Source organism: Megascapheus bottae, chromosome 1 (genome assembly GCF_031878675.1).
Source record: "Megascapheus bottae isolate mThoBot1 chromosome 1, mThoBot2.hap1, whole genome shotgun sequence".
Lineage (NCBI taxonomy): Eukaryota > Metazoa > Chordata > Mammalia > Rodentia > Geomyidae > Megascapheus > Megascapheus bottae.
Genome location: NC_143509.1, coordinates 54,758,885 through 54,784,656, shown reverse-complemented (window position 1 = coordinate 54,784,656; position 25,772 = coordinate 54,758,885). Strand labels below are relative to the sequence as shown.

The 25,772-nt window shown below is 41.2% G+C and overlaps 1 protein-coding gene across 1 annotated transcript in view; it reads right to left on the bottom strand.

The window, feature by feature from the left end:
• Nucleotides 1–25,772, bottom strand: part of Lmln (leishmanolysin like peptidase) — a 61,102-nt gene that overhangs the window by 10,999 nt on the left and 24,331 nt on the right. Inside the window, exons 8-14 of the mRNA XM_090344828.1 lie at nt 21,752–21,846; nt 16,992–17,109; nt 11,771–11,878; nt 10,729–10,805; nt 7,113–7,223; nt 3,810–3,942; nt 1,616–1,775 (exon numbers count right to left, since the gene is read on the bottom strand). Of these exons, the coding sequence (XP_090200954.1) occupies nt 1,616–1,775; nt 3,810–3,942; nt 7,113–7,223; nt 10,729–10,805; nt 11,771–11,878; nt 16,992–17,109; nt 21,752–21,846 (802 nt within the window). The remainder of the gene's footprint in view (nt 1–1,615; nt 1,776–3,809; nt 3,943–7,112; nt 7,224–10,728; nt 10,806–11,770; nt 11,879–16,991; nt 17,110–21,751; nt 21,847–25,772) is intronic.

Below are 25,772 nucleotides of genomic sequence, written 5' to 3'. Positions count from 1 at the left end.
AGATAGAAAAAGTTACTGAAGGACTTTTTCATTAAAAACAGAAAAAAAACTCTGCACAGGAGAACCATGCAAAAATACCAGTTAACTGTATTACTTATTATCTGTTCATTAGCCAGTGAAATACTACAACATGTTCCCTGTCTCTCATTAAAGTTTCAGAGAAATCAAATGATAAATAATGAAAGTGCTTTTCAAGTAAAAAGAGCCATGAAATGTAAGGTATTGTTAAATGTAGGCTATGTATGGTCAAAATTCTTTGCAAGTATCAGACAGTTCTGAGCATTTACTATATTAATTTAACCCTCAGAATAATTCTTTTTTTTTTGTCCATCATGGAGCTTGAACTCTGGGCCTGGGCATTATCCTTGAGCTCTTCACCTCAAGGCTAGCGTTCTACCACTTGAGTCAGAGCCACTTCTTCCTCAGAGTAACTCGTAAGGTATAAATTGTTATACATTCAGTGAAGTGTTTTGTTTGTTTTTTGTCTTTTATTGTATACTGGCATTTGAACTTGGGGATTTACCTTCACTCAGCTTCTTTGGTTGGAAGGTGTTCTACCCCTTGAACACCAGCATATTACTGGCTATCTGGAAATGGGTCTCACAAACATTTTTTCTGAGGCTAGCCTAGAACCTTGATTTTCCAGCTCTTAGTCTCCTGAGTAGTTAGGATTACAGATGTGAGCCACCAGTGCTTAGCTCAGAAAAAAACTAAGTAACTTCTGATAGATGGGCAGTACTATAATTACAAAACACAATCTTAGTACAACTGACTCCAAGGATTGTATTCTTAACCACTGTAGATACATTTTTTTTTCTTTTTTACCATGCCTGGGGCTTGAAATCAGGGCATGAACACTGTCTCTAAGCTTTTTTGTTCAAGGCAAGCACTCTACCTTTTGAACCACACCTCTACTTCCATAGCATTGCTTGCTGCCTAATTGGAGGTAAGAGTTTCAACTCCAAGATATGGAAACAAGAAGTTTTTCTTTGTTGTTTTGAATGTAGTGTGAAGTTACTGCTTTTTTTCCTTTTGTTTATCATCACTTGTTGTCTCAGTTTTTGATTTGGTACCCTGTGTATTGTATATACACAGTTGGGGGAGGGAAAGTGGGAGAACAAACAAGGAGATAACGTTTGACAAGAAATGTGCTCTGTAGGGCTGGGAGTTTGGCATAGTGTTAGAGTGCTTGCCTAGCATGCATAAAGACCCAGGTTCAATTCCTTTGTACCAAATACATAGAGAAAGCCAGAAATGGTGCTGTGGCGCAAGTAGTAGAGTGCTAACCTTGAGAAAGCCAAAAGACAATGCCCAGACCCTGAGTTTAAGCCCCAGGACTGGCCCCAAAAAAGGAGAAAGAAATGTGCTCAATTCCTTAATCTCTAACTGTAACCCTCTGTACATCACCTTAACAATAAAACTAAATTTTAAAAAGAAATCACACACTAGGGGGAAAAAGAGTTTCATGAATTTTCCTGTTGGGGCTGGCTTCAAACCTCAATGTTCGATCTTGGCTTTCTGAGTAGCTAGGATTATAGGCATGAGCCACTGTCACATGGCAGCTGGTTATATGAGCTTATTACACACATGTACTTCATTTCACTAGACTACTCACCTGGTTGATTTTCCAGTATTCTACAGTCAGAGCTGCGCTGGTATTCACCACTAAAATGCCAACTGAATTCCTGACTAAACGGGCAATAGTCCGCAATTTCTACTGATCCACCGTAATAAGGCAAATCTTCTGTAGGTATTCCACTAAGTTCATCAAAATACTGCAAAAAGTGAAAAGAGAATAAAAAGATAGGAAAGTAAGCATTATTCTATATAATACCAACCAAGTCCATAGGCAACTTATAGCAATCATCTCACGGCTTTTTTTGCTCAAGGCTAACATTCTACCACTTGAATCACAGCTCTATTTCCAGCTTTTCTGGTAGTCTATTAAAAATAAGAGTCTTATGGGCTGGCCAGCTGTAATCCTAGCTACTCAGAAGGCTAAGATCTCAGGAACATTGTTCACAGCCAGCCTAGGCAGGAAAGTCTATAAGACTCATCTCCAATTACTTTAAAAAAGCTGAAAGTGGTACTGTGGCTTAACTGGTAGCATAGAGATGCTCAGAGACAGAGGCCAGGCCCTGAATTCAAGCCCCCAGGATCAACTAAAGAAAAAAAAAAGGGTGTGTGTGTGCCTGGAGTGTGGTCTAGTCAGAGTGCTCGCCTAGCATGCACAAGGCCAGGGTTCATGTCCTTGGTACCATACATACACACAAAAGCCGGAAGTGATGCTGTGGCTCAAGTGGTAGTCCTGAGAAAGCTCAAGGACAGTGCCCAGGCCTTAAGTTAAGTCCCAGGACCAGTCCCCGCAAAGAAAAATATCATGAACTTTCCTGCCTGGGTTAGCTTGAAACTGCAATCTTCAGATCTTAGCCTTCTGGATTATAGGTATGAACCACCAACACCAGCTAGAGTCCGTATTTTCTTTAAAGAACTTTGATTATAAACTGAAAGAACTTAAAGGAGACTTTGGCAGTAATTAGAAATAAAATAAACCGGGATAGGAGTTTAGCCTAGTGGTAGAGTGCTTGCCTAACATGCACAAAGACCTTGGTACCATATACATAGAAAAAAGCCGGAAGTGGTACTGAGGCTCAAGTAGGAGCTCTAGCCTTGAGAAAGTCCAAGGACAGTGCTCAGGCCCTGAACTCAAGCCAAGACTGGCAAAAAGAAAAAACAAAAAAGAAAGAAAGAAACCTTAGAAATAGCCAGGTGTGTTGGGCACCAGGGCTCAAGGCAATAGTTACAGCTGTTAGCATTCTCCCCACCTCAGGTCCTCAGTTACTCCCAGCATTTTCTGGGATAGCTTGTAGCCCCCAGCTGCATCAGCAGAAGGCCTCCCTCCCCAACCACACTTGAATTCCACTCTCCCAGTTACTCCCTCCAGGACAGCTGAGCATTCCTACTCTCCACCAGAGGTGGCAGAGTAACCCCCATCACTACAAGGATCAACCTGGATGGGGACAGATGCCATATTTCCTTTCCCCTCCAGTATAGAAGATGGCCCCACCAATAAACCTCCTTATACTTCTGTACCGTTTCGGCATAGTCCTCTGGGATGGCTGCCTACAACCGGATAAAGGTTCAAAACTAGCCCAGGCAGAAAAGTGGTCTGTGAAACATGATATTCTGCTAGTCTAGCAAGGGCAATTCCCCAAGTACAGGAAGGAAAGAAGGAAAAAATGATGGAAGAGAAAAGAAAAATAAAAAGGAAAAGGTTAAAGGAAGAGCCAGGCATGGTGGTGAGATATATAATCCAAGCACATAGGAGACTGAGACAGGAAGATCAAAATTCAAAGCTAGCCTGGGCTTTATAGTTGGATCATGTATTTAAACACACACACACACACACACACACACACACACACACACACACACTCCACAAGATGGGCACCAATGGCTCATACCTGTAATCCTAACTACTCAGGGAAATGAGATCTGAACACTGAGGTTTGAAACCAGCCCTGGGGGAAAAGTAAATGAAACTGTTTAATTAACCAGAAAAAAGCAGGAAGTGGAGCTGCTCAAGTGGAAGAGTGCCAGCCTTGAGCAAAAAAGCTAAAGGACAGCACCTAGGCCCTGAGTTAAAGTCCCAGGATGGGCACAAAAATGAAGTATTCTAAATTGCTCCTGCCACTATCACAGGCATAACTGCTATAAATTAGCCCCTTATATATTTACAAACTGAAGATAATTTACTTTTATTCAAACTTGAGAATACTTAAAAAAAATGTTCTTCGAACAAGTGTTACCTGGTAGTCGGGGGGTAATGGTTTTGGGAACTTCTGTAGATTACACACAGCCACTGCTCTCTGGTCATGTCGGCAAGTTAACTGCAGAGGGTTACTTCTGAGCGTGTCACAGAAAGGGCTGAGCATTTCCTTCCTGTAAATGAAGAGAAGCACCTGATACCAACTATTTCTTTCTTTTTCTTTTCTTTCTTCATCAGTCATAGGGCATGAATTTTGGGCCTGGGCGCTGTCCCTGAGCTCTTTAGCTCAAGGCTACTGCTCTACACTTGAGCCACAGAGTCACTTCTGGTTTTCTGGTGGTTAATTGGAGATAAGAGTCTCATGGACTTTAGTGTCCTGGCTGGCTCTGAACCTCGATCCTCAAATCTCAGCCTACTGAGTAGCTAGGATTATAGGTGTGAGCCACTGGTGCTCAGGCAGCTTATCTTTTAAATTATAATCTCAATATACTTCAATCATTTACAGTGAATTTTTGAATAAATTTATAGTTTCAACAGGAAAAGGAAACGTTAATGTGGATATGGAAGGCTAATGCTAGATGATTTTTCACAATATTGTACTGCTATTAAATAAAATTCTACTCATCTTTTTCTCTGTTTTTGCCAGTAAAGTGCTTTTGTTGTTTGTTTTTGTTTGAGGGTCATGGGGCTTGAACTTGGCTTGGGCGCTGTCTTTGAGCTCTTCAGCTCAAGGCTACCGACCTACCCTTGAGTCAAGCCCCACTTTCCATTTTCTAGAGGTTGATTAGAGATAAGAGTCTACTGGGAGTTTGGACTAGTGGTAGAGTGCTTGCCTAGCATGCACAAAGACCAGGGTTTGATTCCTCAGTACCATATACATAGAAAAAAGCCACAAGTGGTACTGAGGCTCAAGAGGTAGAGCTCTAGCCTTGAGAAAGTCCAAGGACAGTGCTTAGGCCCTGAGCTCAAGCCCAGGACTGGAAAAAACAAAAAAGAAAGAAAGAAAGAAAAGAAAATAGAATGAAGTAGAACCTGCTGAAGTTGTTTTAAGAAGGAAAAGGGGGACAGAAGAGGAATCTTTATAGAGGTATATTGGGATACGCTGCATGTGTGTGTAGAAATGTTACAAAGAAACTACTCTTCTGCAACTAATGTGTGCTAGCTAAAAAGGAAAAAATAATTTTCGCAATTTGTTAATCTGAAAATACTCACAAGACAATTCTGGAGAATTCCAGACAATTCTGGAGAACAATGTTATAGATTCTAAGGGTAAAGGAGGGGTGAATTAGGAAGGAAATAAGTATGTTTACTAAAGGGCAACATGAGAAATCCTTGTCAGAAATGTTTTGAGCTAGGTGCTAGAGGCTCAGACATGTAATCTTAGCTGCTCAGAAACTGATCTAAGGTTTGGAGTTCAAAACCAGCTGGATCCCAGTGCAGAGACTCACGCCTATCATCCTAGCTACTGAGGAGGTTGAGATCTGAGGATCGCAGTTCAAAGTCAGCCTAAAGGCCCTGAGACTTCTTATCTCCAATTAACCACTAGAAAATTGGAAGTGGCATTGTAGCTCAAGGGGTAGGGCAGTAGCCCTGAGCTGAAGAAGAGCTCAGGGACAGTGTCTAGGCCCAGAGTTCAAACCCCAGGACCAACAGGGGGAAAAAAAAAAAACAACCAGCTGGAAACAGACAAATTCAAGAGACATTTATCCTCAAATAACTAGCAAAAAGTGGGACAGTATGGCTCAAGTGGAAGAGTGCTATCCTTGAACCAAAAAACCCAAGCAAGTAGGTAGACCAAGTTTAAAGCCCCACACAAGACTGGTGCATGCACACGTGCACACACAAACATTCTAAATTGACTATGCCACTGTTTATATCCTAATTTGATACTGTATAGTGTTGCAAGATGTCCTATCAGGAAAATGAAAAATTTTTATATATTTTTAATGTTTTTGCATATTTTTGAGATTGTTAAAAACAGAGATACCACAGACTCTCAAGACTGTGCGGAAGCCAGTTACTGGCCAGGTAGGTACTACCTACACATCAAGAAGGCTAAAATCTGAGGATCATGGTTCAAAGCCAGCCTGGGCAGGTAAGCCTTATCTCCAATTAATCACCCAGAAATCCCCCAGAAGTAGAGCTGTGACTCAAAATGGCAGAATGCTAGACTTGAGCAAAAAAGCTCTGGGACAGCGCCCGGCCTCTGAGTTCAAGCTCCATGACTGGCCAAAAAAAAAAAAAAAAATGTGTGGCTGGGAGTTTGATCTAGTGGTAGAATGTTTACCTAGCATGTATAAACACCTAGGTTCGATTCCTTGGTACCACATACATGGAAAAGTCGGAAATGGTGCTGTGGCTCAAGTGGTAGAGCACTAGCTTTGAGGAAAGCACAAGGACAGTGCTCAGGTCAGCTCAGGCCTGGCAAGAGAAAAAAAAAGTATGAATGGGTAGCATATGAGTGTTTATATAAACACATTCCAAAGATGAACCCTGTGTGTGTGTGTGTGTGTGTGTGTGTGTGTGTGTGTGTGTGTAGATAGATAGATATTTGTTTTATTTTGTTTTGGTGGGCTAGGATTTGAACTTAGGGATTACTATACCCAGTGCTCAATGTTTTTGTTTTGGATTTGTTTTGCTAGTCCTTGGACTTGAACTTAGGGCTTGGGCAGTGAGTGAGGTCAAGGACACTGAATGTCCTTGGACACTTTTTGCTCAAGGCTAATGCTGGGCCACTTGAGCTACAGCATCACTTGCAGCTTTTTTCTGTGTATGAGGTACCGAGGAATTGAACCCAGGGCTTCCTGCATACTAGGCAAGCACTCTACCACCAGGCTACGTTCCCAGACCCTTAAAAAAAAAGTTTGATAAGTAATTATGGTATGCATCCAGTTTTCAGAACACTTTTACATTTGTCTGCTTGGATTGGCTGTGGATTTCCATCCTCAGATCTCAGTCTCCCAAGTAGTTAGGTTATAGGCACGAGCCATTGGCTCCTTACGTCGTCAAGCATGGTTTTTTGATAAGAGATCCACATTTGCATGTATAGTTATGTGTGTGTTCTCTGAAGAAAACATTAAGAATGGTAAGAGTATGTAAAAAATGTATACATATAAAAGTATATATGTAAACAAATGTTTGTGGATCTGGCACTACACTGTGGGTCTTTTAGCATATGATTAAACTTGAGGTACTTAACTATGATATAATAAGTACTAGTCAAAGGTTTTGAAATTTAATTGCTTAGACTGTATTTTGAAAATAGTTGGCATTTTAGTCTCAGGATAATAAACAAAATCAGAAATAAATTGTGTAATCAAAGACATTGGAAAAGCATTCTTACTTTTGTTTCTGCTGATCAATCCAGAATTTACAGCTCTTCCTGACAAAGTCACAGCCCATTCCTCGGCCCCAGTCTAACTTCTCAGCCATGCTGTAATTCGCTTTATACCAGCTGTGGAATAATTCAAATCGAGCACTTTTCATGACCATCAGGCAAAAGACAACCAAGTAGCTGTTACAAAAGTCAATAATGAGCACATGAGGATGTGAAAGAGGGCTTCAGAGCCACCGCCACTAGGAGCAGTTCCAGAGCCGGGGCTGCAGAAGATTGCTTACCAGGGACCTGTCCTCTGTGAAAGCACTGATAGAAGTTACAGAGTAGCCAGAGGTTACAATAGGAGACAGGAAAAATGAGGACTAAGATGAGGAAAGAATGAAGGGAAAAAGAAGAGAAGACTCTGAGGAAGGAGCAGTACAACAGCTGGATTCATCTTTTCTGGCCTTGAATTTGTGACATGTATTCACAGAAGTCCTTTTGGGACAGAACATTACATTATTATACAGTAAGTCACACACAATGTCTAGTACCATCTAATTTCAGCTCAAATATATAAAAGTTCTGTTTTAGTCTCCTGACAAAATTAATCAAGGGACCAGGAGCATGTGTTAGTGGCAATGTTTGTCTAGCATGCCTGAAGCCCTGGGTTCAATTCCTCAGTACCACATACACAGAAAAGGCCAGAAGTGGTGCAAGTGGTAGAGCACTAGCCTTGAAAAGGCCCAAGGACAGTGTCCAAGCCCTGAGTTCAAGCATTATCTTATCTATATTGTATATATTGTCTGTCTGTCTGTCTGTCTGTCTCTCTCTCTCCCCCTCTCTTTTTTGGTCAGTTGTGGAGCTTGAACTCTGGGCCTGGGCATTGTACTTGAGCTCTTCAGCTCAAGGCTACCACCCTACTCCTTGAGCAACAGCATCACTTCTGGTTTTTTGGTGATTAATTGAACAGTCTCACAGACTTCAGTGCCATAGCTGGCTTTGAACTGCAATCCTCTGATCTCAGCCTCCTGAGGTGTGAGCCACCTAGCCCAGCTTATTGTCTCTTTAATAAACAGTCTTGAAGGAACAATAAACCACAAAGTCAAACAAAAGTAGAAGCATCATAACCTCTAAAAGAATTCCCACTGAGAGAAACTGAAGAAATTAATCCTAGTGCTCCAATACAAAAATACTTGTAAACTCTGCAGTTGCCGTGAGCATTTCATTATCTAGTTAACCCGGAGATGGGGCAAGGTTAAGTTGTCCAGAGTGCTCTTGCCTTTGCACAGTAGTGATGACTTCAACAAGATAGATGGCAGGGGGAAGTCCTGCCCACTGCTCATATGTGAAGTCATCAAACCCCTTAGGAAGTCAGCACACTCAGGACCTGGGCACTGCCCTTGAGCTTTCTCAAGGCTAGCGCTCTACCACTTGAACCACAGCACCAGTTCTGGCATTTTCTGTGTATGTGGTACCGAGAAATCGAACCCGGGACTTCGTGAATACTAGACAAACACTAGCTCTAGGCCATGCTCCTTACCAAGTAAATACATTCTTAAATACTAGACTGCTGACTGAAGTAGCATGTGTTTGTAATCTCAGATGCTCAGAAGACTGAGGTAGGAGGACTGGGTGAGCATATGAGCTCATTCTGGATAACATAGGGAGAGCTTATCTCAAAATCAATCAAGCAAACAACAAAAAGCAGCATGGCACCAGTGGCTCACTTGTAATCGTAGTTACTAAAGAAGATGAGATTTGAGGACCATTATTTGAAGCCAGCCTAGCCAATCAAAGTCTGTGAGATTCTTATCTCATATTATCCACAGGAAGCTGGAAGTAGAGCTATGGCTCCAGTGGTAGACCATTAACCTTGAGTAAAAGAGCTCAGGAGCAGGCACCACCTGTAATCCTAGCTACTCAGGAGGCTGAGATCTGAGGATCTAGGTTCAAAGCCAGCCCAAGCACAAAAGGACCTGAGACTCTTATTTCCAATTAACCCCCAGAAAACTGGAAGTGGGGCTTGGCTCATGGGTAGGGTGGTAGCCTTGAATTGAAGAGGAACAATGACCAGGTCCAGGAGTAGGGTGGTAGCCTGTAGCTGAAGAGCTCAGGGACAGTGCCCAGGCTGAGATCAAGCCCCATGATCCACAAAAAAAAAAAAAAAAAAAAAGAGAGAGAGAGCACTCAGGGATAGTACCCAGGCCCTAAGTTTAAGCTTCAGTACTAGCACAAAAACAAAACTAAAAAAGAACAAAGCAAAAGCATACAAAGCTTGTACTTCTGACTGACCCCTGTAATCCTAACTACTTAGGAAGGTGAGACCTGGAGGATCAATTTTTCAGCTAGTGGCCTAGGCAGAAAAATCAGAAAGACTCCATCTCCAATTACCCATCAAAAATCAGGGCTAGAGGTATGGGTCAAACAGCAGAGTGCCAGCTGAGCAAGCAACCCAATCAAATACAAGATCATGAGTTCAAACTAGAGTACTGCCTAAATAGACAGACAGACAGATAGACAGACATGAGCAAAACAAAAAACAAAAAGGCACCAAGTGCTTCTTGGAAGGGTAGCTGATGCCTAGATTCAGCACATGGATGTGCTTTTCAGCCTGGTATATGTATTCAACAAAGGAAGGAAAGTACTGAACCTAGTAAGTGCTTGACTAAGGGCTAACAAAGGCAAAGAAGATTCCTATTGGCTACTGATTGGGAACAGCCTGAATTCAAACCTCAATACTACTTTAAAACCTTACAGTGGGAATGTGGCCTAGTGGTAGAGTGCTTGCATAGCATACAGGAAACCTGGGTTTGATTGGCTAGTACCCACATACACAGAAAAAGCCAGAAGTGGTGTGCTAGGCTCAAGTGGCAGAGCACTAGCCTTGAGAATGCCCAAGGACAGTGCTTAGGCCCTCAGTTCAAGCTCCAGGATTGGCAAAAAAAAAAAAAAAACTGGGAGTGGTGGCTCACGTTTGTAATCCTAGCTACTCAGGAGGCTGAGACATGAGGATCGAAGTTCAAAGTCAACCAGGGTACAAAAACCTGTGAGACTCTAATCTCCAATTAACCACCAGAAAACAGGAAGTAGCGCTGTGGTTCAAGGGGTAAGGCAGTAAGTAGCCTTGAGCTGAAGAGCTCAGGGACAGTGCCCCGGCTCAGAGTTCAAGTTCCACAATGGAATAAAAAAGAAAGAAAGAAAGAAAGAAAGAAAGAAAGAAAGAAAGAAAGAAAGAAAGAAAGAAAGAAAGAAAGAAAAGAAAAGAACAAACGAACTTACTGTCAGACAAGAGTTTGACCTAGTGTTAGAGTGCTCGCCTAGTACCAGGTTCAATCCCTCGGTACCATATACATAGAAAAAGCTGGAAATTGGTGCTATGGTTCAAATGGTAGAGCTCAAGCCTTGAGAAAGCCCAAGGACAATGTTCAGGCAAAATGTTCAGACAAAAACAAAACAAACATTATCACTTGGCAGAAAGTAATCCTTAACCTCAAGGTACTATATGCTAATTACTTTTCAAGATTCTGTCAGTTACCTCCTAAAAGTTAAGTACATTTTACTTTGATGTGAAATCCCTGCATTTCTTTAAAGAATAATCTTAGTATTTCATTTTTTAATAACATTCTCACAACTGTCTTACCCAGTGTCTTCCATTAGTGCCAGCGTAATTCGAGACAGGACTCGGTTCTGGGTATGAGAACCAGTCATGGCTTCATTCTGAAAACCACCAGAAGATTTCAATTAAAAGATGATTCTAGGGCTGGGAGTTTGGCCTAGTGGTTAAAGTGCTTGCCTAGCATGCACAAAGACCCTGGTTCGATTCCTTGGTACCACATATATAGCAAAAGCCGGAAGTGGTGCTGAGGCTCAAGTGGTAGAGCTCTAGCTCAGGCCCTGAGCTCAAGCCCAGGACTGGCAAAAAAAAAAAAAAAAAAGATGATTCTACAGTTCCCAATTATTTCTGATTCCTCTGATGCTAGTTTTTGGTGTTGATTGTGGGGCTTGAACTCTGGGTCTTGAACTCTGGATCTTGGCACTGTCCTTGAGCTCTCAGATCTCTACCACTTGAGACACTTGTTGGTTAATCAGTGATAATGAGTCTCATGGATTTTTGTGCCCAGGCTGGCTTTGAACCAAGATCCTCAGATTTCAGCCTCCTGAATAGCTAGGATTACAGGCATGAGCTACCAGCGCCTGGGTTTGATGTATATTTTAAATGTTTCAAGTGAGAGGGTAGAAAAATAATTGCTTCAAACTGGTGAAATAATAAAACGATACATAAAATGAAATCCATTTTCTGCCTCAAATGCCTCTATCATGTGTGTTTTGGGACCAACATTCAGAAAATGAAGACAAATACACATTTGTTATTTTTGTGAATAAATTGAATGAGAGGTCTTTTAGGAAAGCCATATGTTGCATTATAGCAAAAACAGCTATGCTGCTTTGGAAAGATGTCCACAACATATAAAGTGAGAAAAATTCCCACAAATTAATAAACTCATTAAGAAAAACGTGTGTGTGAGTATGTGTGTATACATATATTTAGGGAAAAATACACAAAAACCTTAGCAATAGAATTTATAACCCATTTGAATAGCTTTTATTATGGCCATAAATGACTTTTACTTAAAGAGAGGGCGAAAACAAGAGAAGTCTAGTAAAATTTTAAAATAGCTAACCTCCAATAACCGCTTCTCCCAGTGGTTTAGTTCTGTACCCATACCACCTTGATTTTCAAGTTCCATTCCTTCCAGAACTGGACAGTTAAAGTGTTTTCGTGCTTCATCCTAAGAAACAGAAAAAAAAAAAAAAAGTCAACCCCACAAAAGTAACATAAGAGCTGGGCGAGGTGGCTCACTCCTGCAATCCTAGCTACTCAGGAGGCTGAGATCTGAGGATTGCAGTTCAAAGCCAGCCCAGGCACTAAAGCACATGAGACTCTTATCTCTAAGCACTAGAAAATGGAAAGTAGGGCTGTGGCTCAAGGGGTAGGACAGTAGCCTTGAGCTGAAGAGCTCAGGGACTGTGCCCAGGCCCAGAGTTCAAGCCCCATGACCTTAAAAAAAAAATAAGATAATGGTAAACTATAATATGGTATAATAAAGTAGATATTAAAGAATTACTTTTGTAAAAAACTAATACAATTAAATATTTAGAGGCTGTCAGATTCATCTTTGTTAGGGAATTATTACTTCCTTCTGAAGATTTTTACTAAGTCACTTTTTTAGTCACTTTTTTTTGGGGGGGAGGTGCTAATTCTGGGGCTTGAACTCAACATTTGGATGCTCTCCTTGAGCTTTGTCGTTCAAGGCTAGCACTCTACCACTTGAGCCACACCTCCATTTCTGGCTTCTTGCTGGTTAGAGAGGAGTCTTTATGGACCTGCAAACATCAGAGTTCAGTCTCCTGAGTAGCTAGTTAAAGGTATGAGCCCTGGTATATACTATTATGATTGCTTCTAGCAACTTTTTTTTTTTTGCCATTCCTGGGACTTGAACTTAAGGACTGTGCACTGTTCTTGGGCTTGCTTTCTTTTTCTTTTTCTCTTTCTCTCTCCCTTCCTTCCTTCCTTCCTTCCTTCCTTCCTTCCTTCCTTCCTTCCTTCCTTCCTTCCTTTCCTTCTTTCACCAGTCCTGGGCTTGAGCTCAGGGCCTGAGCACTGTCCTTGGAATTTCTCAAGGCTAGAGCTCTACCACTTGGGCCTCAGCACCACTTCCAGCTTTCTTTCTATGTATGTGGTACTGAGGAATCGAACCCAGGTCTTTGTGCATGCTAGGTAAGCACTTTACCACTAGGTCAAACTCCCGGCCTGTCTTTGGGCTTTCTCAAGGCTAGTGCTGTACCACCTGAGCCATATCACCACTTCTGGCTTTTTCTGTCTAAGTGGTACCAAGGAAAAAATCCAGGGCATCATGCATGCTAGGCAGGCATTCTATCACTAGGCCACACTCCTGGCACCTGCCTCTAGCAATTTTTATGTAATACATGGTAAAATTTTTAGTTTTTATAAGTATTTTGTAACACATTAGAAAAGTAATGTTATGATCTATGTATATAATGTAGAATAACCAAATCAAACTAACATCTATCACCTCAGACTTTTTTTTCTCCCAGTTCTGTGGCTTGAACTCAGGGCCTGGGCAGTATCCCTGAATTTCTTTTGCTCAAGGATAGCACTCTACTACTGGAGCCACAGCACCACTTCTGGCTTTTTCTGTTTATGTGGTACTGAGGACCTGAACCCAGGGCTTCATACATGCTAGGCAAGCGCTCCACCACTATGCCACAATCCCAGCACCTTCAAATATTTTTTTCACTGAGAACATTAAAAATTCACTTTAGCAATTTTGAAATGTAAAATATAATAGTAAGTATATTCACTAGGCTGTGCAATAGTTATTTCCCGAGTGAAATTTTGCACTCTTCTAGCTCCCCATTCCTGTCCTTCTTCATCTGTAACCATCACTCTGTCCTACTTCTATGCATTTTACATATTAATGAGAACAACAAGTATTTGTTTTTCCACACATGGCTTGTTTCACTAAACATAATATTCTCTAAATCTACTTATGATGTCAGTAATGACACAATTTCCCTTGAGGATATATGCCACATTTTCTTCTTTCTTTCTTCCTTTCTTTCTTTCTTTCTTTCTTTCTTTCTTTCTTTCTTTCTTTCTTTCCTTCCTTCCTTCCTTCTTCCTTCCTTCCTTCTTCCCTTTTTTTCTTTTCTTCTCCCCCCCCATCCCCCCAGGACCTAGGGCTTAAACTTAGGGCCTAAGCACTGTCCTTGGACTTTCTTCAGGCTAGAGTTCTACCACTTGAGCACCACCTCCGGCTTTTTCTGTATATGTGATACTGAAGAATTAAACCTCAGTCTTCATTCGTGCTAGGCAAGCACTCTACCACTAGGCCAAACTCCTAGCCCTGATACGCAACATTTCCTTTATCTACCCTTTTGATTTCCTAATGTTTAAGTCAGGTTGCCAAGAACATGGAATGCAGACATCTCTTTGACAAACCAAATTCAAACCTTTGGTCTGAAGACCCAGAAGTTTAACTTGCTGGAAAACATGACAATTCTGAAAACTAAAAACTTTTTTAAGGGACTTTCACAATGTCTGCACTAATTTACATTTCTACCCATAGTATACAAGAGGTTTTTTTCTTTTCTCTGTGTCTCCTCTGTTTTGTCTGTCTTCTTTGTGTGTGTAGGTGGTACTGGGTTTTGAGCTCAGAGTCGTGAGCTTGTTAGGCACGTGATTTACCACTGAGCCTTGCTTCCAGTTGGCGTGGGGTGGGGTGCGTGGGGGGGCAGTTCTGGGGCTTGAGCCTGCCCTTGGGCTTTTCCCTCAAGGCTAGAGCTCTGCCACTTGAGCCTCAGCACCATTTCCGGCTTTTTTTCTATGTATGTGGTACCGAGGAATCGAACCTGGGTCTTCCTGCATGCTAGGCAAGCACTCTACCACTAGGTCAAACTCCCAGCCCTCTTGGGCTTTCTTATAGCTAACGTTCTACCTCTTGAGCCACAGCATCACTTCTGGCTTTTTCTATGTATGTGGTACAAAGAATCAAACCCAGAGCTTCATGCATGCTAGGCAAGCACTCTATCGCTTGGCTACATTCCTAGCCTGTTTTGACATTTTGGTAACAACCATTCTGACAGGTATGAAACCATCTCATTGTTGTTTAAAGTTCCTTAATGATTAGTAATGTTGAACTTTTTTATATACATGTTGGCCATTTGTATGTCATCTTTTCTTATGAGTCTTAGGCTCCTAGCCCAGCATTTGTTTTCTTGTTATGGCAGTCCAGGCTGGTCTTGAACTTGAACTCCTCTTGCCTCTGCTAGGATTAAAAGCATGTACCAAGGGCTGGGAGTTTGGTCTAGTGGTAGCATTAACGAAGACCCAGGTTCAATTCCTTGGTACCACAAACATAGAAAGAACCAGAAGTGGTACTGTGGCTTAAATGGTAGAGCTTTAGCCTTGAGAAAGCCCCCAACAACAGTGCTCAGGCCCTGAGTTCAAGTCCTAGGACTGGCAAAAAAAAAAAAAGCATATGCCATGCCATGAGTTTGGCCTAGTAGTAGAGTGCTTGCCTAGCATGCATGAAGACCCAGGTTTGATTCCTCGGTACCACATACTTAGAAAAAAGCCAGAAATGGTGATGTGGCTCAAGTGGTAGAGCTCTAGCCTTAAAAAAAGTCTAAGCCCTGAGTTCAAGCAACCAGGACTGGCTAAAAAAAAAAAAAGTTAGGTTTTAACTTTCTTGCTATTAAGTTCAGTTCCTTCATCAGACACATGAGCTGCAAATATTTTACTCCAATCCATAGGTTGTCTTGATGCTCTGTTGACTTTCCTTTGATGCACATTAACTTCTCCATTTTAATGTTATTTACAATTTGAAAAAGTTATCAAGGCTGGGAATATGGCTTAGAGGTAGATTGCTTGGCTAGCATTCAAGAAGCCCTGGGTTTGATTCCTCAGTACCACATACACAGAAAAAGCTGGAAGTGGTACTGTGGCTAAAGTGGTAGAGCTCTAGCCTTGAGCACAGAGAGGCTTAGGCACAGTGCCCAGGCTCTGAGTTCATGCTCCAGATTGGCCTAAATAAATAAATAAATAAAGCAAGCTAAAAAGCTGAGCACCAGTGGCCTATGCTGGCTGTAATCCTAAGAAGGCTGAGATCTGAGGATCATGGTTTGAAACTGGCCTAAGCAGGAAAGTCTGTGAGACTTTTATCTCCAATTATCTTCTAGAAAGCAGTCAGACTGGGAGCATGGCCTAATGTTAGAGTATTGGCTAGCATGCATGAAGCAGCCCTGAGTTTGATTCCTCTATGCCACATAAATGCACAAGCAGTAGAGTGGTAGCCTTGAAAATGCCCAAGGATAGTGTCTAGGCCCTGAGTTCAAGCTGCCAAGACTAGCAAAACACACACACACACACACACACACACACACACACACACACACACACACACACACAAAGGATAATGCCCAGGCAGTAAATTCAAAGCCCAGGATTTGACTTCCCACATCGGGCCCTCCCCACACAAAAAAGGAAAAAGTTCACTTAAGCATTTCAGGTGTGTAAGGCTCTCTATGCATCCTTAGGTAGCAAAGCCCAACTTGTACAGATTCACCTCAATTTCAATGACAGTACCAAAAATTACACACTGCAGAGAGAAGAGGTTCTTTTTCATATCAAATACTAGCAGGCAAATGTAGCCTCAGTTCAGGATGTATTATACAAGTCTTCTTGACATGAATGCCATTGCTCTAATAAATCTTTTATATTGAGATGGCTTTCTCATAAAGCCATCTCCAATATAACAGACTTAAGTAATCATTCACATTCATGATGCCTTTCTTTTTTTCTTTCTTTTTTTTGCCAGTCCTGGGCTTGGGCTCAGGGCATGAGCACTGTCCTTGGACTTTGTCAAGGCTTGAGCCTCAGCACCAGTTCTGGCTTTTTTCTATGTATGTGATACTGAGGAATTGAACTAGGGTTTTTGTGCATGCTAGGCAAGCACTCTACCACTAGACCAAACTCCCACAACCCACCCCACTCCCGTTTTTTTTAAACAGAGGAAGGAGTAAGTAGTACTCAGGCTTGACACCAGGACCTTGGACTTGCTTAGATAGTATTCTATCAGTTGAGTCACACCTTCAGAGTAGTATTTTGCTTAATTAGGGATGAAGTCTTACTGATTTTACTGATTTTTCAAACTGCAATCTTTTGGTTCTCAGCCTTCCGTGTAGTTAGGATTACAAAAGTGATCCAACAGCTACTGACTCAGCTGGCCATAATCATGTGTTTTTAAATAATAATGATTAATAAAGCAAGAATAATAATGAAGGAAGATGGTTTATGAGACATGAAACAGTAATACTTACAACAACACGGGGTGTTACTAGGAGATACACAGTATGGCGAATTACTTTATTATCTCGAACATTCCATAATCTCTCCACTTTTCGAACTACTTTATCACTCCATTGATATAATCCAAGACTGAAATTGTGGAATAAAAAGACAATTATTTGCCAGCGTGGTGGCTCAGCGACTCAGGAGGCTGAGATCTGAGGATAATGGTTCAAAGCCAGCCTGGGCATTAAAGTCCATGAGACTTTTATCTCCAATTAAACCACTAGAAAACCAGAAGTGGTACTGTGACTCAAGGGGTAGTGTGGTAGCCTTGAGCTGACAATGCCTAGGCCCCGAGTTTCAAGCCCCACAACTGACCAAAAAAGAAAAACAAAAACAAAAAAATAAAATAAAACAAATAGACGAAAAAAAAAAACAAACCCCACAGTTATTTCTATCTGGGTGCTGTTGGCTCACACCTGTAACCCTAGCTACTGAGGAGGCTGAGATTGTAGTTTGAAGCCAGCCTGGCCAGGAAAGTCTGTGAGACTCTTATCTCCAATTAAATGCTAAAAAATAAAAATAATAAAAAAGTAAGCCAAAAGTAGAGCTGTGACTCAAGTTGTAGAGTGCTAGCCTTGATCCTAAATGCTCAGGGATAGTGCCCAAGCCCTGAGTTCAAATCCTAGGATTGACACAAAAACAATGTTATTTTTACAAAGTCACTATTACTTTAAATGCAAAAGTGAACATGAGAATGAAATATATGAGAGTTTATTATGTGCCCCATCCACAGAAAAATAAGAATTTTCAAACTTCATCTCTGCAACAGCGTTATGGGATTATAATCACTATTTTGGACATAGGTGGAAGCTTAGGGACATAAAGTAATTTGCTCAAGTTTAAATAGCTAATTCTGGGCTAAGACGACAAAGAATCAATTGCTGGCTTCCCCCCCTCCCTCTTCTCTCCCCTCCCCACCGCCTTTTTGTGGTACTGGGGTTGAATCCAGGACTTTGCACATGCTATACCTACACTCTACCATCTAGCTGTAACCCTAGCCCTCAACTACTTCCTTTTGGTCTATCACAATAAAATCCCTGATTTTAAAAAAGGCTAAAATTTCATGGGAATGTTGAGGGCTGAAAATATAATTCAGATCATCAGCATATACATGTAAAAGAGGTAAGAGATATTAGTTTAGCTCTGGTGTTTGTTAATTTAAAGTCACAAAGATGAGGAGGTTCCAACAAAGGGTATAAAGATAGATAAGCTAGAAAATAAATGAAAGTGGAGCCCAACAAAGCAAGTGAAGCAAGTATTCCTAGAGCACAGAGACTGAGACTAATATGGTATGGACTGCACTAAAAACTTGATGACAAGTGAGAATACAATGCCTTTGCTATCCATCTTCCCCATCAGAATACAAGTCTGACAAGTCCAGGACTTAAAAACAAAAAGGGAGGGAGAGGTGGGATTTTGGTCGAGGGGTGCAGTGCTTACCTAGCATGCATGAAGACATGGGTTCAATTCCTTGCTACCACAGACATAGAAAAAGCTGGAAGTGGTGCTATGGTGCAAGTGATAAGAGCGCTAGTCTCGAGAAAGCTTGAAGACCAGTGCTAAGGCCTTAAGTTCTGTAGTGACCTGTCAGGATTAGTTATCTGATTTTTTTTTTTAATGCTTAACTTGCATGATCACCTGCCTGCGGTGTTTTCCTTCTGACCACCTGTGTGTGGTATTTTCCTGGTGAAAAGGACCACCCGTATGTGGTGCTCTCCTTTAAAAACTCAGCTCTACAGAAGGTCGGGGCTGTTCTCTATCAGCCCAAAGATGGAGCGTGGCCACTGTGCTGCTATTAAGATGCTCCCAGCCCAGTTCACTAAGTGCTGGTAGTTGCTGGGGGTTTCAGGGCCCCCCAAAATGGCTGGGATATTACACGTTCAAACCCTAGGAGTGAAAAAAATAAAGGAATGAATTTTAAAAAATAAAATAAAATCCAGAAAGATGCCAGGGAAAATGACAAGGAAGGATCTGTAAAACTTCCTCCATGAGAACAATGAGAAAACTAGCCAAATTGGACAAATCAATTTTTTCAGAACTTCAGAAATAAACTAAAAGTTTCCAGCTATTTGGTAATTATTTCTTCACGAAAAGTAACATGGATGAATCTCACCAAGAACAGCAAGCTGTGTGTACATGCCATCTCTCCAGTTTCATGGCAACTTGGAAAAGTGACAACTCAATAAATTAAAACTAACCAACTCCACCATTTTAATCTGGCTGCCACTAGAGTGTATTCAACAAGATTAAGACACAATCTAATACATCAAAATGGCCCTGCAGAGGAAGCAGGACCAGTTTAGACTGAAGGACACAAAAAGGTAAAAGCAAAGCACTGATATGTACAGCCAGGTGTGGTGGTAAGATACAAAATTAGGCCCTGTAAATCCAAGCTACTTTACAGGCTGAAACCTGGGGAACAGAGTTTGAAAACTAGCCCAGGTAGAAGTATTTGAGACTACATCTCCAATAACCAACAAAATAATGGACTGAAGACATGGCTCAAGGAGTACTGTGCCAGAAAAGCAACAAGTCAAGTGAGAGCCTAAGCCCTGGATGTAAGCTCTTGGAGGCAGCATACACAACACACACACACACACACACACACATATACACACACACACAAAAGCATATATCACATGCACATGTTGTATTTTATTGTTACTAGTACTCAAAGCAGGAACCTAAGTGGCTATACTAACTTAGGACAAAATAGACTTTTAAGACAACTCTTACTACCAAAAAGAAAGAGTTCATAATAATAAAATTCAAATAGCTATTAGAATTTATGTACTCCATAAAAACAATCCCAAAATGCAGAAATAAATTCATTGGCATTGTCCCAAAAGGAAGTAGACTGATTACCTAATTTACAACTTCTGTGTACATTACCATTATAACAATAAAATTTTTAAAATAAATTCTGAATGTATTAAAGCTCTGAATGTAAACAAAAAGTCAAATAGTAATTTACAAAAATAAAATTACAGGGCTGGGAGTGTGGCCTAGTAGTAGAATGCTTGCCCAGCATACACAAAGCCCTGGGTTCAATTCCTCAATACCACATACATAGTAAAAGCTGGGAAATGGTGCTTTGGCTGAAGTGGTAGAGTGCTAGATTTCAGAAAGCTCAAAGACAGTGCACAAGCCCTGAGTTCAAGCCACAGTACTATCAAAATAAAATAATTATGGACAAATTTTTTTTTGGGGGGGGGGAGTAGTGGGGCCTGGATTCTTGGCCTAGGTGCTGTCCTGAGCTCTTCAGCTCAAAGCTCCCACCCTACCCCTTGAGCCACAGTCCCACTTCCAGTTTCCTACTGGTTAACTGGAGATAGGAGTTTCAGGTTCTTTAGTGCCTGGGCTGGCTTTGAACGGTTATCCTCAGATCTCAGCCTCGTGAATAGCTAGGATTACTGGCCTGAGCCACCATGCCTGGCTGGTGAATACTTGTATAGGTTCTGGAATAATATATAATCCTAATTAATAAAGGAAAATGGATGAATTTAATGAAATAAAAATTTTATGTTTCTATAGAGCAAAAATATGAGATCACTAGTTGGAAGAAACATAGTCAACAAACATGAAAGAGTATCTTTAATTTGAAAGAACACATACCAATAAAGAAGAAAACTAAGCTAAAAGATTAGCCAAAAAAAAAACAGTTATCATACAAAGAAAAAAGTACAATGAAATGTCACTAGTAGTCCTACAAATTAAACAATGAGATATCATCTTTTATCCATTAGATGGGCCTAAAAAAGGAGGAGATAGAGGTTATCAAGTACAGTGCTGTTAAGGTGGCAATAAAAGCATCCATGCTGTGTGAGGGAATGCAGGATCTTCCTACAGAATGCAATACAGTACAGGGGAGCAGCTCAGCCATACAGCTCTTGCCTAAGATGTCATAAGGCCGTGGGTTTGACCCCCACACTAAAAGAAAAGAGTAAAGCAAGATTTTGTTCAAAATTTTAGAGCACTCAAGAGATTTTAAAATCAGCAATCCAAATTTGGGAGGTGTACTCTATGTAAGTAAAATTCTTACTACAATAATAATAATAATAATGCATATATTTACTACATAAAATTATGATGGACATCAATTTTCAGTCTTCCCTGTAGATGGAATTCTTCCTTTCTTGGCTTTTTCCCTATATTATTTTTACCATGGTCACTAGGATCTCTTATTCTCATCCTTTTTTTTTTGGTACTGGGGCTTGAACTCTGGGCTTGGGCACTGTCCCTGAGCTTTTCATCTCAAGGTTAGTGCTCTACCACTTTGAACTACAGTGCCACTTCTGGTTTTCTAGTAGTTAATTGGAGATAAGAGTCTCATGAATTTTTGTGCCTGGGCTGGCACTGAACTGTGATTCTCAGAATTCAGCCTCTTGAGTAGCTATTAAACAAACAAATCCAGAATATGATTGACATTTTTGAAATAAATATACTATAAAAGACTATACAGAACCAAACTGCATTTCTCCACAGCCTGCCCCTAGGAATAAAAAGCTGTTACAATGTAGTGACAAGAGCTTGCCAGGTAGGGGAGTCTCAGCTCTTTGTACATGTCCATCACAAAGCTCATTGGCTCTTCCAGCCAATCTTCTTTTAGTATCTACAACTGCAGTTAACCAGAAAGACACACATGAACTTTTACTATGGTACCCAACCTGCCTACATTCTTAGTATCCTCTTAAAAGACAAGAACCAAGAATGAAATAGAAAATACCTGTAATTAAAAGGTGGGAGACCATCTGCAAACCTTGATGTTAGAGGGTTTCCATTTTGGTCATGGTAGAATGCAAACAACCCAGCAGAAAAACCCTGTAAGAAGTTCAAAACTTGATGAACATATGAAATCTGACTGCAAAAACTACCACAGGAGGGCATCATGCCAACATCTTCCCCAGGATTCTTCTAAACAGCATAGGGACAATTGAGGTTGTTAAAGACTTGAATTCTAACTACTTGATTTAGATATTTTAATGGAAGTTTGTCCAAAATGCCTTATATATTGTGAAAATACTTCCAGTGTTAAGTGCTGTTACAGCCACTATTGTGCGTATATATAATGATACTTGCAGGCAATCTTAAGAGTTTTTTTAAAACCACAATATACAATATAGCCGGGAGTTGGGCCTAGTGGTAGAGTGCTTGCCTAGCATGCACAAAGACCAGGGTTCGATTCCTCGGTACCACATACATAGAAAAAAGCCAGAAATGGTGCTGAGGCTCAAGTGGTAGAGCTCTAACCTTGAAAGTCCAAGGACAGTGCTCAGGCCCTGAGCTCAGGCCAAGGACTGGCAAAAAACAAAAAACAAAAAAACCACATACAATATAGTGATAGAGTACTGCAGCTGTTATGTTTTTACTTTCTCTGTGTACTTTTTTTTTTACTTAAAGAATTTATTAACATTGATTTGGGGCCAGGAGTTTGGCCTAGTGGTTAAAGTGCTTGCCTAGCATGCATGAAGACCCGGGTTCAATTCCTCGGTATCACATACATAGAAAAAAGCCAGAAGTGGTGCTGAGGCTCAAGTGGTAGAGCTCTAGCCTTGGGAAAGTCCAAGGACAGTGCTCAGGCCCTGAGCTCAAGCCCAGGACTGGCAAAAAAAAAAAAAACAACATTGATTTTTACATCATGTTTCAAATGACGTGTTTAACAAACAAGTATTCAAGAAGGGAATCTCTATATACAGTCACTGGCACTTAGATTTTAGAACATAATTAAAATTAGGTTGAGGGTTTGTATGTCATAGTCTGTTTACTTTTAAAAGTTATTTTAGCATTTTTCACTCAGACATCATTTCTGAACACTGCACCAAGGAGTTGGAATGATGAAAGCAGTACATTAAATTTCACAATCAAGCCCAGAACATTGTTAAAATAAAATAGATAAGGCCAGGGATGGTGACTCAATCCTGTATTCTCAGCAAATCTGGAAGCTTAAAAAAAAGGGGTGGGGAGGGGTTGGGCAAGAGCCTGGCTTAGTGGTAGAGTGCTTGCCTACCATGCACAAATCTCTGGGTTCCATTCCTTGGTACCACACACATAGTAGAAGCCAGAAGTGGTGCTATGTGTGGCTCAAGTGGTAGAACTCTAGCCTTGAGAAAGCATTAGGACAGTGCTCATGCCCTGAGTTCAAGCCCAGGACTGGCCAAAAAAAAAAGGCAACATGAATGTGGCTCATGTTGCCAGAGTGCCTGCCTACAATGAAGCATAATGAGTTCATTCCTTTAGTGCCAAGAAAAAAAATTTTCTAGGTTATAATCAAATATAATCACAACCACCTAATTAATGAAATTTTTTCTTTACTTAACTGTAGCCTCTGTGTGATCAAAGCTTGCAAAATGAATAATGTAGTCCAGATTTTTCTTTTGTCTCTGTATATTCTTCTAATTCATTATGATGAGGAATTTAAATAGTTGCTTAAAATAATGTGCACTAATCTGCAAAACTTAAAATAATTTGCCTTATCCTTTGTAATATTACAAATGCAGAGTTTTTTGCTAGCACTCTACCTCTACCACTTCCAGCTTTTTTTCTTTTTTTGCCAGTCCTGGGCTTGAGCTCAGGGCATGGGCAGTGTCCTTGGGCTTTCCTCAAGGCTGGTGTTCTACCCTGAGCCACCACACCACTTTCTACCGCTAGGCCAAACTCCCGGCCCCATTTCCAGCTTTTTCTGTGTATGTGTTAGCAAGGAATCAAACCCAGGGCTCCATGCATGTTAGGCAAATACTCTACCACTAGGCCATGCTCCTGGCCCCAAGCTGATATACATTAGAGCCACAGAGCTACTTCTGGTTTTTTTATTTATGGGATATTGAGGAATTAAACCCAGGCTTCATGCATGCTAAGCAAGCACTCTACCATTAGACACATTCCTAGCCCCTTCTTCTCCTCCTCCTCCGCTTCCTCCTCCTTCTTCTTTCTTCTTTTTTGTGGGTCATGGGGCTTGAACTCTGGGCCTGGGTGCTGTTCCTGAGCTCTTCAGCTTAAGGTTACCACCCAACCACTGGAGCCACAGGCCCACTTCCCATTTTCTAGTGATTAATTGGTCTTTGTGCCCAGGCTGGCTTTGAACCTTGATCCTCAGATCTCAGCCTCTTGAGTAGCTAGGATTACAGACATGAGCCACGGTGCCTAGTTTCCTTTTGCTTTTTTTTTTTTTTTCTAAAGGAGAATACTGGAGAGAAATTTTTCAGAAACCCTACTGTTTGATCCATTCTCCCCTCACTAGATGGAACAAATACCCTGAAATCAATGTGCCTAAGTCTCACATGTTTCCATGCTTTCACTACATTCATAATAATTAAGAAGAAAAAAAAAAGGCTGGGAATATGGCTTAATGGTAGAGTGCGCTTGCCTAGCATGCAAGAAGCCTTGGGTTTGGTTCCTAAGTACCACATAGACAGAAAAGACAGGAAGTGACACTGTGGCTCAAGTGATGGAGTGCTAGCCTTAAACAAAAGAAAGTAAGGGACAGTGCCCAGGCCCTGAGTCTAAGCCCTAAAACTGAGGGGTGGGGGGGGGGAAGAAGCCCCACTTCTGAGTAGTTTCTTGGAGATGTGAATCTCATGAACTTTTCCTGCCTGGACTGGCTTTGAACCACTATCCTCAGATCTCAGCCTTCTGGTAGCTGGGACTACAGGCATGAACCACTAGTGCCAGGCAAAATGCACTATTTTTGCAGGGTGGGGGGAGAAGGAGGGCCAATTGTGGGGTCTGAACTCAGAGCCTGGGTGCTGTCCCTAAGGCCTTTTTCTTAAGGCTAGCACTCTACCACTTGAAGCCATAGGGCCATGCTGGTTTTCTGGTGATTAACTGAACAGTTTCATGAACTTTCCTGCCTGGACTAGCTTTGAACTTGAGTCCTCAGATCTCAACATCCTGGGTAGTTAGGATTACAGGCACGAGCCACCAGCATCTGGCTAAAATGTACTTAAATGTTTTTAAGCCTTAAAAAGAAACTTGATGAACTTGAAAATATAACACTAAGTGAAATAACCAGGACATAAAACTGCATGCACATGGCCCATATCATGAAGGACAAAGCAAAGCAGTGGCTAACAGGAGGAGGGGTGAGCTTGTTTAGGGTCACAGGAAGTTTTAAAGATGAACAATGATGGTGATATATACTAATATAAATACACTCAATACCACTGAACTGCAAGTCTAAATTGGTTGAAATGGTGTTTTTTTTCTTTTAGCTCACGGAGCTTGAGTTCTGGGCCTGGGGTCTGTCCCTGAGCTCTTCAGCTCAAGGCTACTGCCATACCCCTTGATCCATAGCCCCACTTCCCCTTTTCTAGTGATTAATTAGAGATAAGAATCAGTCTTGGAGTCTTCAGTGCCCAGGCTGGCTTTGATCCTCGATCCTCAGATCTCAACCCCCTGAACAGCTAGGATTACAGGCATGAGCCACTGAGTGCAGCGAAATGGTGCATTTTTTGTTTGGATATATTTTATAACATTAAATGTTTCGCATATCTTATTTGCTCTTTGGTTTTGTTTTTGGCAAAGATAGGGATTGAACCCAGGGACTCAAGTATGATAGGTAAATGTTTTAACACTGACTTAACCTTTGTAGGCATTCACACAAAGTGAGACCGAAAGAGGATACTCTTACAGGAGGAACACAAAGGTGCAATGCCTATGTGCATTTGACCATACAAAATATATATCAAAATAGACTCCAGGAAATGGAAATAAGAGCCTTTTTTCTTTTGTTTGTTGTTGGGCTTGAACTC